Source organism: Camellia sinensis, unplaced genomic scaffold (assembly GCF_055761805.1).
Source record: "Camellia sinensis isolate YWXY unplaced genomic scaffold, ASM5576180v1 Unanchor1, whole genome shotgun sequence".
Taxonomy (NCBI): domain Eukaryota; kingdom Viridiplantae; phylum Streptophyta; class Magnoliopsida; order Ericales; family Theaceae; genus Camellia; species Camellia sinensis.
The window spans coordinates 28055632-28068073 of NW_028128987.1; the positions used below are offsets into that span (position 1 = coordinate 28055632).

The window sequence follows — 12442 nt, forward strand, 5'->3', positions numbered from 1 at the left end:
ATAAAGTTGGAAGAGAGAAATTGGTTAAGAAATCTTATACTATCCTACTGTCTATATTGTGGGTAGGGGTGTGCGCGATGTGATTCAGACGGTTTGAGAGTAAAACTACAAATCGAATGACGGATTCGGGGATTGACAAATTACGGTTTGGAAGGTTTTGGCAAATTGAAGAATATTCTAATTAATTATCATACATTTGCATAATATATAATACTAATTTATATAATATTTTTTATATATATAACACAAAGTAATTTTACATAATTTGTTTTATATATATAACTTTTAATTTATAATAAATTTTATATTTTAAATTTCTCTTACACTCATTTTTGTTTTAATATTTTATTAGAGGTTAATATATATATATATATTAATTATAGCGAAAAGGAACGATTTAGAAGGTAAATTATAAATTTTAAAATTTAGGTTAAGTTTGGGAAGACTGAATAAGTCTACATTTTTTATCTTTTTATCTTTTTTGAGTCACATCAATCAATATCTCCTCTCTACTTTTCTACACATCTTTTTATAAAAAGTCAAAAAATACAATTATTTAGAACATTCCAAACACCCCTTTAAACTATAATTAATAGTTAAAACGATGTAAATTAAGGTTGAGCTGAAAGATACCCTATTCTGGAGGATGGGCCGTTCTTTTTTGAACAACCCTACCTAGCATTAAGGTCCCGTTTGGGGACTTACGTTTTTAGTCAAAAAGTCAAAAAAGTTATTATTTTAGTCAAAAAGTTAAAAATTCATACAAAAAAATTAAAAATTCTATTTTCTCTCTTTTTTTACACATCTTTTCGTAATTAATTAAAAAATCATCTTAAACATATAAATTTTTTGTAACTATTTTTTTAGTCAAATAATCAAAAAAATTAGTGAATTAATCTGTTACCAAACGAGGCCGATTAATCAATTAATAACAAAGAAGAAACAAATACCGTACTCGAGGAAGAAGAGAAGATCGGAGAGAGAGGGGGAGTTTGAGGAAAATGGGGGAAGCATCTGGTTCTCCGACTACTGGAGAAGCAACAGCGAAGCAGGAGCAAGAGAAATCATCATCATCGTCGGCATCATCATGGCATTCGTACATCTCGGAGGATCTCCCACGGACTGTCGTCCAGTCCACGGATTCGGCCATTCGCTCCGCCCGTTCTCTCCACCACAACTCCACTACTCATTTTCGCACCCTACAGGTCTACTCCTTTGCTTTTCTTTATTTATTTATAATTTCATAGTAATTTCTCAAGGCAATTGAGTTTTAGTTTAATTAAAATCTAATATGAGTTTCTTTGTTTTCATATTATCGTATTCTGTGTTTCTTTTTTCCCCTGTAAATTTTGTTCGCGACATGCTTCTCCTGTTTATTTGCATGAGGACTTAGCTGATCCTAGATCTCTATGGTTGTATCGTTTTTGGGTTGCTTGCTTTTTAATATATCTATATCTATATATTTTTTTATACCATGTGCTAATGCCTAAATTTCTTGGCGGATTGATGATAGGCATAAGAATTTCATGAGATATCCAACCCAGTATTTGTGCAAGAGCTGAATATCCCATCAAATGGGATCGGCTATATGAATTATTGTTCTCTACTCGACTCTTAATATATCTATATCTATATATATATATATATATACCATGTGTTAATGCCTATTTCTTGGCGGGTTGATGATAAGCATAAGAATTTCATGAGATATCCAACCTAGTATTTGTGCAAGAGCTGAATATTAAATCAAACCAAACCTTTAAGTCCCACCAAATGGGATCGACTACTTGAATCCTTATTCTTCACTCGACTCTATCAACGGGCATTTGATTAGTTAAATTAAGGAGATTCATATTTACTACATTAGCCCACGTCAATTTAGGTCTGTCCTTTTTCCTAACACTTCCATCTATCATCACTGTATCACATTTGTTCACTACTACCTCTGTTGGTCTCCATTGTATATGACCAAACCATCTTAATCTATTCTTTCTCAATTTATCTTCTATTGGTACTACTTTTACTCATTTACAAATATACTCATTTCTAATTTTGTCTTTTCTAGTCTTGTTACACATCAATTTTAGCATCCTCATCTTAGCAACACTCATTTTATCTATATATTATTTCATAGTTGCTCGACATCCTGTCACATATAACATCACTGGTCTAATAACCATTGTATAGAACTTTCCTTTTAGTCTAGTGGGTACTCATTTATTGTACGGTACCCAAGACATACTCCTCCACTTAAAGCCATCCGCCTTAATTCTATGAACCACATCCACTCCAATCTCTTCAACCGTTGCGATAATCAATCCTAAATTACGAAAATGTTCACTCTTAGGTAGTTCTCGGTTCTCAATTTTCACTTCTTATCTGCTTCCATTGTTACTGTTACTAATTACACTTTATGTACTCTGTCTTAGTTCTGCTTATCCTAAATCCTTTAGATTCAAGTGCTTCTTTCAAAGTCTCCAACTTAATGTTAACTTCATCTCTAGTCTCATCCATTAACACGATATAATTTGCAAAAAGCATGCACCATGGTGCATCATTTTGAATATTTCTCGTCAACTCATCTATAACTAAAGCAAAAAGATAACGACTTAAAGTTGATCCTTGGTATAACCCCATAATAATTGGAAATTTACTTGTCTCTCCAGCAGGCGAGCTAATACTGATCACCAAACCTTCATACATGTCCCTAATCACATTAATGTAACCTTTTGTCATTCTTTTTTTCTCTGACATCCACCAGGTTATATCCTGAGACACTCTATTGTATGCTTTCTCAAGATCGATAAAAATCATATGAATATCACTTTTCTTTTTTCTATATTTTTTTATTACTCTCCTCAAAAGATGGATTGCTTTCATTCTTCACCTACCAGGCATAAATTCAAATTAATTCTCTGACACCTATGTTATATCTTGCAATTGACGTTCCATCACTCTCTCCCACACTTTCATTATATGACACATCAGCTTGATACCTCTATAATTGTTGCAATTCTAGAGATCTTTTTTATTCTTATAGATTAATACTAAAATATTCTTCCTTCACTCCTTTGGCATTAGTCAACAAAATCTTGCTAAATAACCTAGTCAACCAAGTAACTCCCTTCTTACCTAAATATTTGCAAGCTTTAATAGGGATATCATCGCGTCCTAAAGGCTTATTCGATTTCATTTTCTTAAGTACAATATTCATTTTAAAGTTTCTAATCCTGCGATAGAACTTGTAGTCTTGGTTTTTCTTATTACTGGCTACATTTTCCCCTTTTGACCTTTCTCCATGTTCTTCATTTAACAGCTTCTCATAATAGTTCTTCCACTTCTTCTTAATCTCTTCATCCTTCACTAACACTTTAAGAGTCCTCACTCTTGATGCACTTAACTTGATTAAAATCTCTTATTTTCCTCTTTCATCCTAGCAAGTTTGTATATTCTCTTCTTTCCCGCCTTACTATCTAGTCTATTGTATAGGTCATCATAGGCTTTGAACTTAGCCTCTCTCACTACTTTTTTAGCCTCCTTATTAGCCAATCTGCAGCTCTTAAGGTTTGCCTTAGTTCTATCCTTCTGTCACTTTTTAAAGCACTTTTTTCGTCTTTATTACCGCTTGAATCTCTTTTCTTTGCCACCAAGTTTCCTTAAAGTTGGGTCTTTTTCCTTTTGACTCTTCAAAGACTTCCCTTGAGATTCTCCTCATACAATTGGCCATTGAGTTCCACATAATGTTAGCATTATCTTCCGAGTTCCAATTACCTTCTTTATCTATTCTATTCTTAAATATTTCTAATTTATCTCCTTTTAGGTCCCACCATCTCGTCCTATGACGCCCACTATTCTTCCTAACTTGGTATTGCTCTTTAAAACATAAATCTAGTACCAAAATCCTATGTTGAGACGTCAGACTCTCTCCAAGAATCACCTTACAGTCGTTGCATTTTAGACGGTTCGTTTTTCTTACTAGAAAGTAATCTATTTGGCTCATAATTGACTCACTCTTAAAGGTTGTCAAATATTCTTCTCTCTTTTTATACATAGTATTGGCCACCACTAAGTTAGAAGCCAACGCAAAATCTAAAATACTCTCCCCAACTTCATTTCTATCACCAAAGCCATACTCATCATGCACCCTCTCATAACTTAGTTTATCTATTCCTACATGGTCGTTGAAATCTCCACCTATAATTAGGTTCTCTTCTACGAGTATTTCTTGTAATATCTCATCCATTTGGTCCAAAAAATCTCTTTTAGTCTGATCATTTAATCTTACTTGGGGGGCGTATGCATTAATAACGTTTACTATATTCTCTCTAATAACTGGTTTAACTAACATAATTCTATCACATTTTCTACTGACTGCAACCACATTTTCTACTGACTGCAACTACATTTTCTACAAGGCCCTTGGCAACTATTATTTCTACCCCATTCTTATGTCTATCCTTGCCACTATAATATAATTTAAAATCGGTATCCTCTATTTCACTAACTTTCTTACCCGTCCACTTAGTTTCTTGTACGTAAGTTATATTAACTCTCCTCCTGATCATGACATCTACCAATTCCATAGTCTCGCCAGTTAAAGTTCCTACATTCCATGTGGTTACCTTAAACCTACAGTCTTGGACTAGTTTCTTTATCCGCGCTCGTCTAGAAAAGCGCGAAAACTTTTGCTCATTGTTCACCACACTCAGGCGTCGAGGCAGCGTCACTTAAGGGAAACGACCTAGCATTTAATTGATTCAAAGTAGGATTTATTTTCATAAAGGATCCGAGCGACTTTTTTATGTGTTGGCTCTCAGCTACCTAACACACAACCCTCCTTCTTTACCAGGACTTGGGACCAGCGGAGTTGTTAAACAACCCTGGCGGAGTTAAGAGCTGGGTACGGATGCTGGCACCTGTACATCACATGTACATTGATTGGTATATTATTGTAGAATATGATATATAACAATTAAAAAATTAAATTCAACAAATAATTAAAGTATTTTTGTAATGGTAAAAATAACCAAAGTACTTTTTATATCTTTGATAATTGCAAAAGTATTTTATATTTTATAGTTACTTCAAATACGCACAATATAATTTTTTTGATACTCCTATATTTAAAAAAAATTACATTGATGTCTCGAAGTACTCGCAAGGTACCCGAGCTGTACCGATCAGTGTTTAAAAGGGGCACACGCCTTAGCGCAAGGCGGAATGAGGTACTGCCCTACGCTTCGAACAGATCGAGGCGAGACGACATGTGCAAGGCGCAGCTTAGACGCTAAGGTGAGGGCGTTATTGTGAGGCGCGCGGTGCGGGCTTCATGCGTTTTATGTATTTTTTTACTTCAACTGTTGATTAAATGATATTTCTGTGTGCATATAGGGAATTAAAAGCTTTCAATATAAGATGACCAAACGTGTTGAAAAGGGATTAGAAAGTGCAAAAAAAACCCCTAGGTGGAGAACGATTAAAAAAATCGATCAAAAAGTGAAAAGATGTTGGCTTCTTCTTCAAGTTCTTCGTTGTGTTTTCTTCTTTTCTTCGATGGGTTCTGTTCTTCTTCTTCTTTGCTGGGTCCTCCTTTTTTCTTTCTTTCGCTGTGTTCTCTCTTCTCTGTTATGCTTGTGCATGCAAGAAAGGTGGCTTGTTATTAACCTTTTCTTCTTTTCCTCTGTTTTTTCTATTTACCATTTTTTTGTTGGATGATCTTAAAATTTGAGGTTTTTGTTGTATGTGAGTGTGATACTTTATATCTTTTGTTGAATATTATATTTTTGGTTTTGAGAAGATTGAATGTTATGTTTAGAATTATTTGAAACGGTGAAACTTGTTTTATGATTTTTGGAATTCAATATATATATTTGTTTATGTTGAAAACTTTGCCTATTTTAAAATTGTGCTTATCTTCTACAACTTGCGCCTTACGCTTATGCTATAGGAAACCTTATCACATCAGTGTGCCTGAAGCTTTTTAAAACACTGGTACCCATATTGTACCAGTCCCATGTAGATGCTGTACTCAAAGTATTTCACCTACTGGATACTTATTTCACGTATGCATTACACTTGCTTCCATACTTGCCAATATTTTTAGAGTACCTATGCTTCATAGATGTAGGCTATCTACTTAGATAGGAGTTAACTAAAGGTTCAGTTGGTTGTTGGACAATATTATGCTGATTTGCTGTTTGATTTCAATATCCATTTGTGCAAACTTGTCTAGAAACTGGTTTTTCATAAGATTTGGTTGCATGAAAATGTGATCCACAAGAAACATGATTCATAGACTCCAGCGCTCTAAAACTTTTCACCCACAAGGAAGTGATGTTTGTGGATGAACCCTGCAATTGTGTCTTTAAACTTATTCAGAGGTAATAAGAGCACAAAGGTGCTGTGGTTTTGTGTGGCTTCTGCAATTTTTTGGGTTATTTGTTTGGAAAGGAATGAAAGGATCTTTGATGAAAAGTTTGCCAATATGGAGTCAATGTCAGATAGAGTATGTTTGTTGGTATCATTTTAGGCTGTGAAGCACGGATATAGACACGAGGACATGTAAATTTTCAAAAAATACAGGATAAGATACGTTGGGAACGCGTTCAAAACATATAATTTTATATATTTATTGTATGTCATTTTTAAGTATTTATTATTTATTTTATGTCAAATGTTTAATTTTATTAAATTTATAAGTATGCTATTTTAGTAAAAAAAAAAAAATTTAATATTGTTTGAAAAAAATGGTCCTCAACATGTCTGTAGGGTTTCCTTAGTGTGTCCTCAGCATGTCCCAATGTGTTTGACTCTCTTTATCGTGTTCAACATGTGTCCACGTGTCTGTGTTTGTGTTCGACTCGTTTTGGACACCTGTATGTCATATTCGGAGAGGTGTTTGTTCTTCATAGATTTTAGGCCTTCATTTTTTCATGTTTAAAGGATTCCTCGATTTTTTATATCTAGAGATTGGAAAGCTATTTGTGATGCATAGTTTGTTTTTTTTAAGGCTTCTTGTTGTTTTTCTTTTGGTTTTTTTTTGTTGTCGTCATTTTGAGAGGACTCATGGTCCTCATTATGTATGCCTTCTTTATTTTTATTATTATTCCTTTTCTTGTTGATTAAAAAAAAAAAAAAAAACTTATGAGTTTGTCCTGTAGCTGTCAGTCGTAGTAGTTTAGCAAGACATGTACTGCTAGTATTACATAAGTATTTTGGTTTTATGCAAAGAAGATCGACTCTTAAAGTTATTTTCTCTAGGGCTCTAATGAAAGTTTACGAGAAATCTCCATCAAATTGGCCAATAGCCCTAAAAGTTTATGAGTTTGTTGCATTCTCACTCTTAGGGACTAGAACTAGAAGTGTATAGGTGGTTTGTGGTGGTTAGCACTTGGAGAGGTACATGAGTAAGTGTTATCACAAGTCGCGACCATAAAGAGTTACCATTACTTCATAGAATTTTGATACAATTGTTCATAGTAAGGGTGTTGATGAAACCCGTAGGCTTGAGCAAACTGTCCGACTTGACCCAAACCGATGGGTTGTGAACAGTTTCACGTGTAAGCTTGGTGCACTTCAGGTTTGAGGCTTAAATTTTTGCGACTTGGAGGTCCTTCACAGGTAGGTCATTCTCAAACTCGATCAATCCGATCCGACTGATAATCTTTAGAAAACCATTCAGTCCTCACATGTATAGATATTTATGGTATCTAGATTACTCTTGTCAGATTCTCATAATGTATTGTTTGAAAATAACTTTGAAGAACTCAAAAGATAGCTATGGAATCCAAAAGACTACCTAAGGAACCTAAATCCATCCTCTCTCTTAATGCAGTTATTAAAAAAAATATAACTTGAAGAACTAAAAATAGTTTGTAGAATTCAGAAAGACAACTTAGGGAACCAAACCCCTCTCTCTCTCTCTCTCTCTCTCGGCATAGCTGGGTTCTCTCATTCTGGGACATTAACGATGGGAGTCTCCTCTACAAGCTCACCTCACCCGTTTGAACTCGTGGTGGTGACGGCAGTGATTGATGTAGCAGTGATGGTCTCACGGTGGCGATGGCCATGGTGCAGATGTTTTATTCACTCTATCAGATCGATATAGCAATAGGGGATTCGAAGGTCACTAAGTTCTTTTCTTCACTCTAGTAGATCTCCTCTCTTTCATATCTCTTTCTTCTCATGGTTGTGGGTTCTTAGATCTGCATATGTGACTGATGTGGCTTCTTCTATGTTCTTTGTATGAAATCGATGAAATTGACCGACAAAACCGAATCAAAGTACGGTCGAGTTCGTGCAATACTTCAGTCGATGCCGGTTGCTGGAAGTGTCAAATTGACGGTTCTAGCTGTGAACCTGAGCCCACTGACTTGTGAACACCACTAGTTCATAGGTTAACCAAATGCCTTGGTGGTCATAGTGGTGGAGCTAGGATATTCTTATTTATTTATCTTGAAGCATGAACATTAGCATGTGAAGGAACACAGACATTTGTATAGATACGAGACTCATCAATTTAAAACAAATTAGGATTACAAACATTGCATGGATATAGCAAATTTTTTTTAAAAATAATTTTAAAACAAATTAAATTTATATATTTTTATTTGTTATGTATACAAATATAAATCTAGGGCATAGTGATATGGGAGGAGTCAATGTATATGTTGCTGCATTTTTGTTCTTTCTCACTTTGTTTCTATTTTTGTTTTTATATATTTACTTTGAACCCAAACTAGTTTTATAAAATTATAAACAAGCCCACAAACATATCATGGGTCTTGGCACATGACACACATGCCCATGAATTGTCCCTAACGTGTCTTGTAAAAATAATAATTCAAAAATTGACATGCCACGTGGTGTGTTCAACACATGCACATGTGTTCGCGCTGTGTTGGTGTTTGGCAAGTGTCGAACATGGACACAACGCCCAAGCTTAGAAAAGGAGGGTTGTGTCAAGTGGCCTCACAGTCAACACGTAAAAATCTTTGTTAAATCCCTTGTGAACGTGAATTTTAATAGGACTATGCAAGTATGGGCTAGGGTGTTCCCAGTAAGCGATGCATTGCTTTCCTTTACATGCTTCAAAAAATGGGCAAGGGACGCCACCTTAGTTGCACGAAGTGGGGGCAGGGGACGGGGACGGGGACGGGGACATATACAAGTTTCTAAGTTTGGTAGTGTATTTATATTTTATATATTTAATATATAAATATATTTTAACAATTATTTTTTCTACTTAGTTGTAATGCATGTGTTAAAATATGAATAAATATTTGAGACTAATGTCAATTACAAATTGTTTTTGTCAAGTATAAGTACAAATTATGTAAATAGGAAGTACTACAATATGTTTAAGTTGTTTTTCTTTTGTTTGTTTGAAGTTTGAATAGTTAAAAGTTTCTATCTCAGTTGGGAGCAAGTTTCTTTTTTGACGGGAGCGAGTTTTTTACAAGTTTCTTACTTGGTAGTGCATAAACTTGTTTCTCAGTAAGAAACGTCACCCAAGTAGGAGTTTTCTGCTACTAAGGGCGCTACATCAACACTTAGATGCGGTGAAAAATTGGTAACGGTCCTTGTGCTTTTTTGGACGAGTGTGGGTAAACTGTGGATTTAGAATAGCGACTTAGTATATAGGCATACTAATAGGGAAAACCATATTGACAATCTGGTTCACTATCTTCGTGTTTTAGTCAATTGGTGTTGTATGTGTTATGCTGAAGCAAAGTCAGTGGATCATTTGCTCATTCATTGTTTCGTGACTTCTCGGTTGTGGGCGCTTATTTTTTCTACTTTTGGAGTGGTGTGGGTTCAACAGAAAGGGGTGTTGGAGGTTCTCCGTAGTTAAGGATGGGGTCGGGTTGGAAAGAGGCAAAAGAAGGCTTGGGCTTTGGCCCCATTATGTTTAATGTGGTTGCTTTGGTTAGAGCGGAATCGACACACATTTGAGGGGGTTGCTCAGACGTTACCTTTGTTAGAGAATCGGTTCTTTGGTGTTCCACATAGTTGGATATCGGGAAGGGTAGATCTAGATTTGTCTACTTATTTGGACTTTGTAGATGATTTGATTGGTTAGGTGTTTTCCTCCCTTTTTCATGGGGTGTTAGTTTTGTTTTTTAGCATCTTCTTGATGCTTTTGGCAATAAATTTATTTATCAAAAAAGAAAAAGAAAAAAAGAAGGTAAAACCATGAATTTGTAGATATTGTGATTAGAAGAAAGTTCGTATAGTAAGCTTATAAGAAGCTAAATGCGTAGGTGCGACAGCAAAAGAAATAGAAAATACTGGATATAAACTTTTATTTACTGTAGTGGAAATGACAAATATATAATGGTGTAGGAATAATTGTAGTTAAACATCTTAAAGATAAGCCTTCTTGAGTTAAGGTATATTATAGGAAGTGTGGGTGCCCACAACCTAAGGGATCCAAAGTGAATGTTTGACCAATTTATTCCCTTGATAGTGGTCAAAAAGTGTGACTTGTTTGGGATGTTCTAAATAAGTATATTTTTTGACTTTTAGGAAAAGATGTGTAGAAAAGTAGAGAGGAGATATTGGTTGATGTGACCCAAATAAGTGCACTTATGCAAAAAAGTGCACTTACATAGTTTAACCCAAACAAGGCTTAGAGGCCACTCCCCCAGGCTTTGCCCGAGATGCGCGTAAGCTGGCTCGGACACCCGGTCATAAAAAAAAAAAGAAGTGACTTAGCATCAGGTGCATGCAAACGTTTTTTTTCTTCCTTTTTTGTGTGCCTCTTTTACAAAGATTTTCCTATTAAGCGGTCTATTTTTCTTACAAGAAAATAATATTTTTCACTCTTATTTGACCCACTCTTAAAATCCTAATTTTATGAACTCTACATTACCTATTTTGGTAGATAATCAAGGGCACTGAGTCATTTTTGGTTTCTTGCTTTAAGTTTATTTTCCGAGCTAGTAAGAGAGTAATCTTTTGCACTTGTCTACATTACATTACAGTAATATTTATATGTAGCCAAACTAAGCAATGGTGAGTTTCGATTGAAAAATTAGCAGGAGTACTTCACTTCTGTATGTGATGCACATATGTGGTGAAGATAGGTGATGCTGTTACATAACACCATAACTAATGATAGGTGATGCTGTAAAGATAGGTGATCCTCTTAAGAGTACTATTTACCATGGCTGTAAAGATAGGTGATGCTGTTACATAACACCATAACTATTGATATCCAAATGTTTCTTATTGTTACATATCAATATATTAGGCTATTGTAATCCTATATCAAGTGCTCACTTGCTACCCATCTGCCAGGCATCCTCTAATCCTTTGTATACTAGATCATATATGGATGAGTTATCAGTGTGTTGTAACAGCTGTTACAAGCCAATAATCTATTTTTGTAACAGCTGTTTTGAAGTGTCTTGTGACCTCTTGTCTCTGCTTTTGAGGCTTAGGCATCTAGTGCTTTGGTCTATAACGTCAGACCAAATCAGCTTAATTATAGAGGGAACAAGTGGTGGAGGCACAAATGTCCTCGTGTTGAAGGTCCACATTTCCCACATTATGGTTGATGATGTGGATGCTCTTGATGCCATGGCAATGGTTATACATTGAAGTACTGGTTATGTAGCCATATCAAGCGAATGAAAAAAATTTATAGCTCTGACAACTGACTTTTGTAATGAATTTACCATTATTCCCCATGTTGTTCATAAAGTTGGCTATGACAAACAGTGTGGTTTATTTGACATGAATACTATAGTCCTCACAAGTTTTTGAATGATGTGGGATCTTGATCCTTGAGATTTTCTTTGGATGCTATCTTGTTTTAGATGATGAGCAATCTTTTTCCATGTCATATTTGCTAATATGTAGTTCAGTTTTGAGAAGTTTATGAAAATAGATTAAAATTTTAAGTGACAGTGGTGTTGCTTTTGTTCATTATGGTGCAGTACTTGTTCTTCTTTTTGGATTGTTAATATCTTATAATCTGTAGAAGAGTGGTCAAGTATTTCACTTTCTTTTTCTATCTTGCTCATTTTGCATTTTCCCTTTTGTCCTTCAAGCTTCTCAAACCTGTTCTAAAGTTGTCTTGCAGGATTTCATTCCACAAATTAAATCCCGTTACAAATCTTTTGAAGATGTTTTCTTCAACAAGGTCAAAGGTAACTCGCTATAACTTGTAATGAGCAATAAGCACCCCCATGGACTCACACAATGTGTTTTTTCTTCTCTTTCAAAGACGTGGTTGATGAAGTTTTTAAGGATGGCTTGATAATAAATAACTTTGCCATATAGTCCACTGCTGGTTTTGGGGTTCATCTGTGAGAATTCATTTTCCTCTCGGTATTTCATTGGATTGTTAATCTTTTCATTCTTCCTATATGCTAAAGGCTCAAAATACAGACATACCTCAGGAGTTTATCACTTCAATATTTATTTACTAGTGTCT

At 34.9% G+C, this 12442-nt stretch overlaps 1 protein-coding gene across 1 annotated transcript in view; it reads left to right on the plus strand.

Annotated features, from left to right (window-relative positions):
- The first annotated feature begins 916 nt into the window (after window positions 1–916).
- The window catches only part of LOC114313382 (RGS1-HXK1-interacting protein 1), a 41927-nt gene continuing 30401 nt past the window's right edge, over window positions 917–12442 (plus strand). Inside the window, exons 1-2 of the mRNA XM_082911158.1 lie at window positions 917–1205; window positions 12089–12155. Coding sequence (XP_082767284.1) covers window positions 1002–1205; window positions 12089–12155 — 271 coding nt within the window. The 5' untranslated portion in view covers window positions 917–1001. The remainder of the gene's footprint in view (window positions 1206–12088; window positions 12156–12442) is intronic.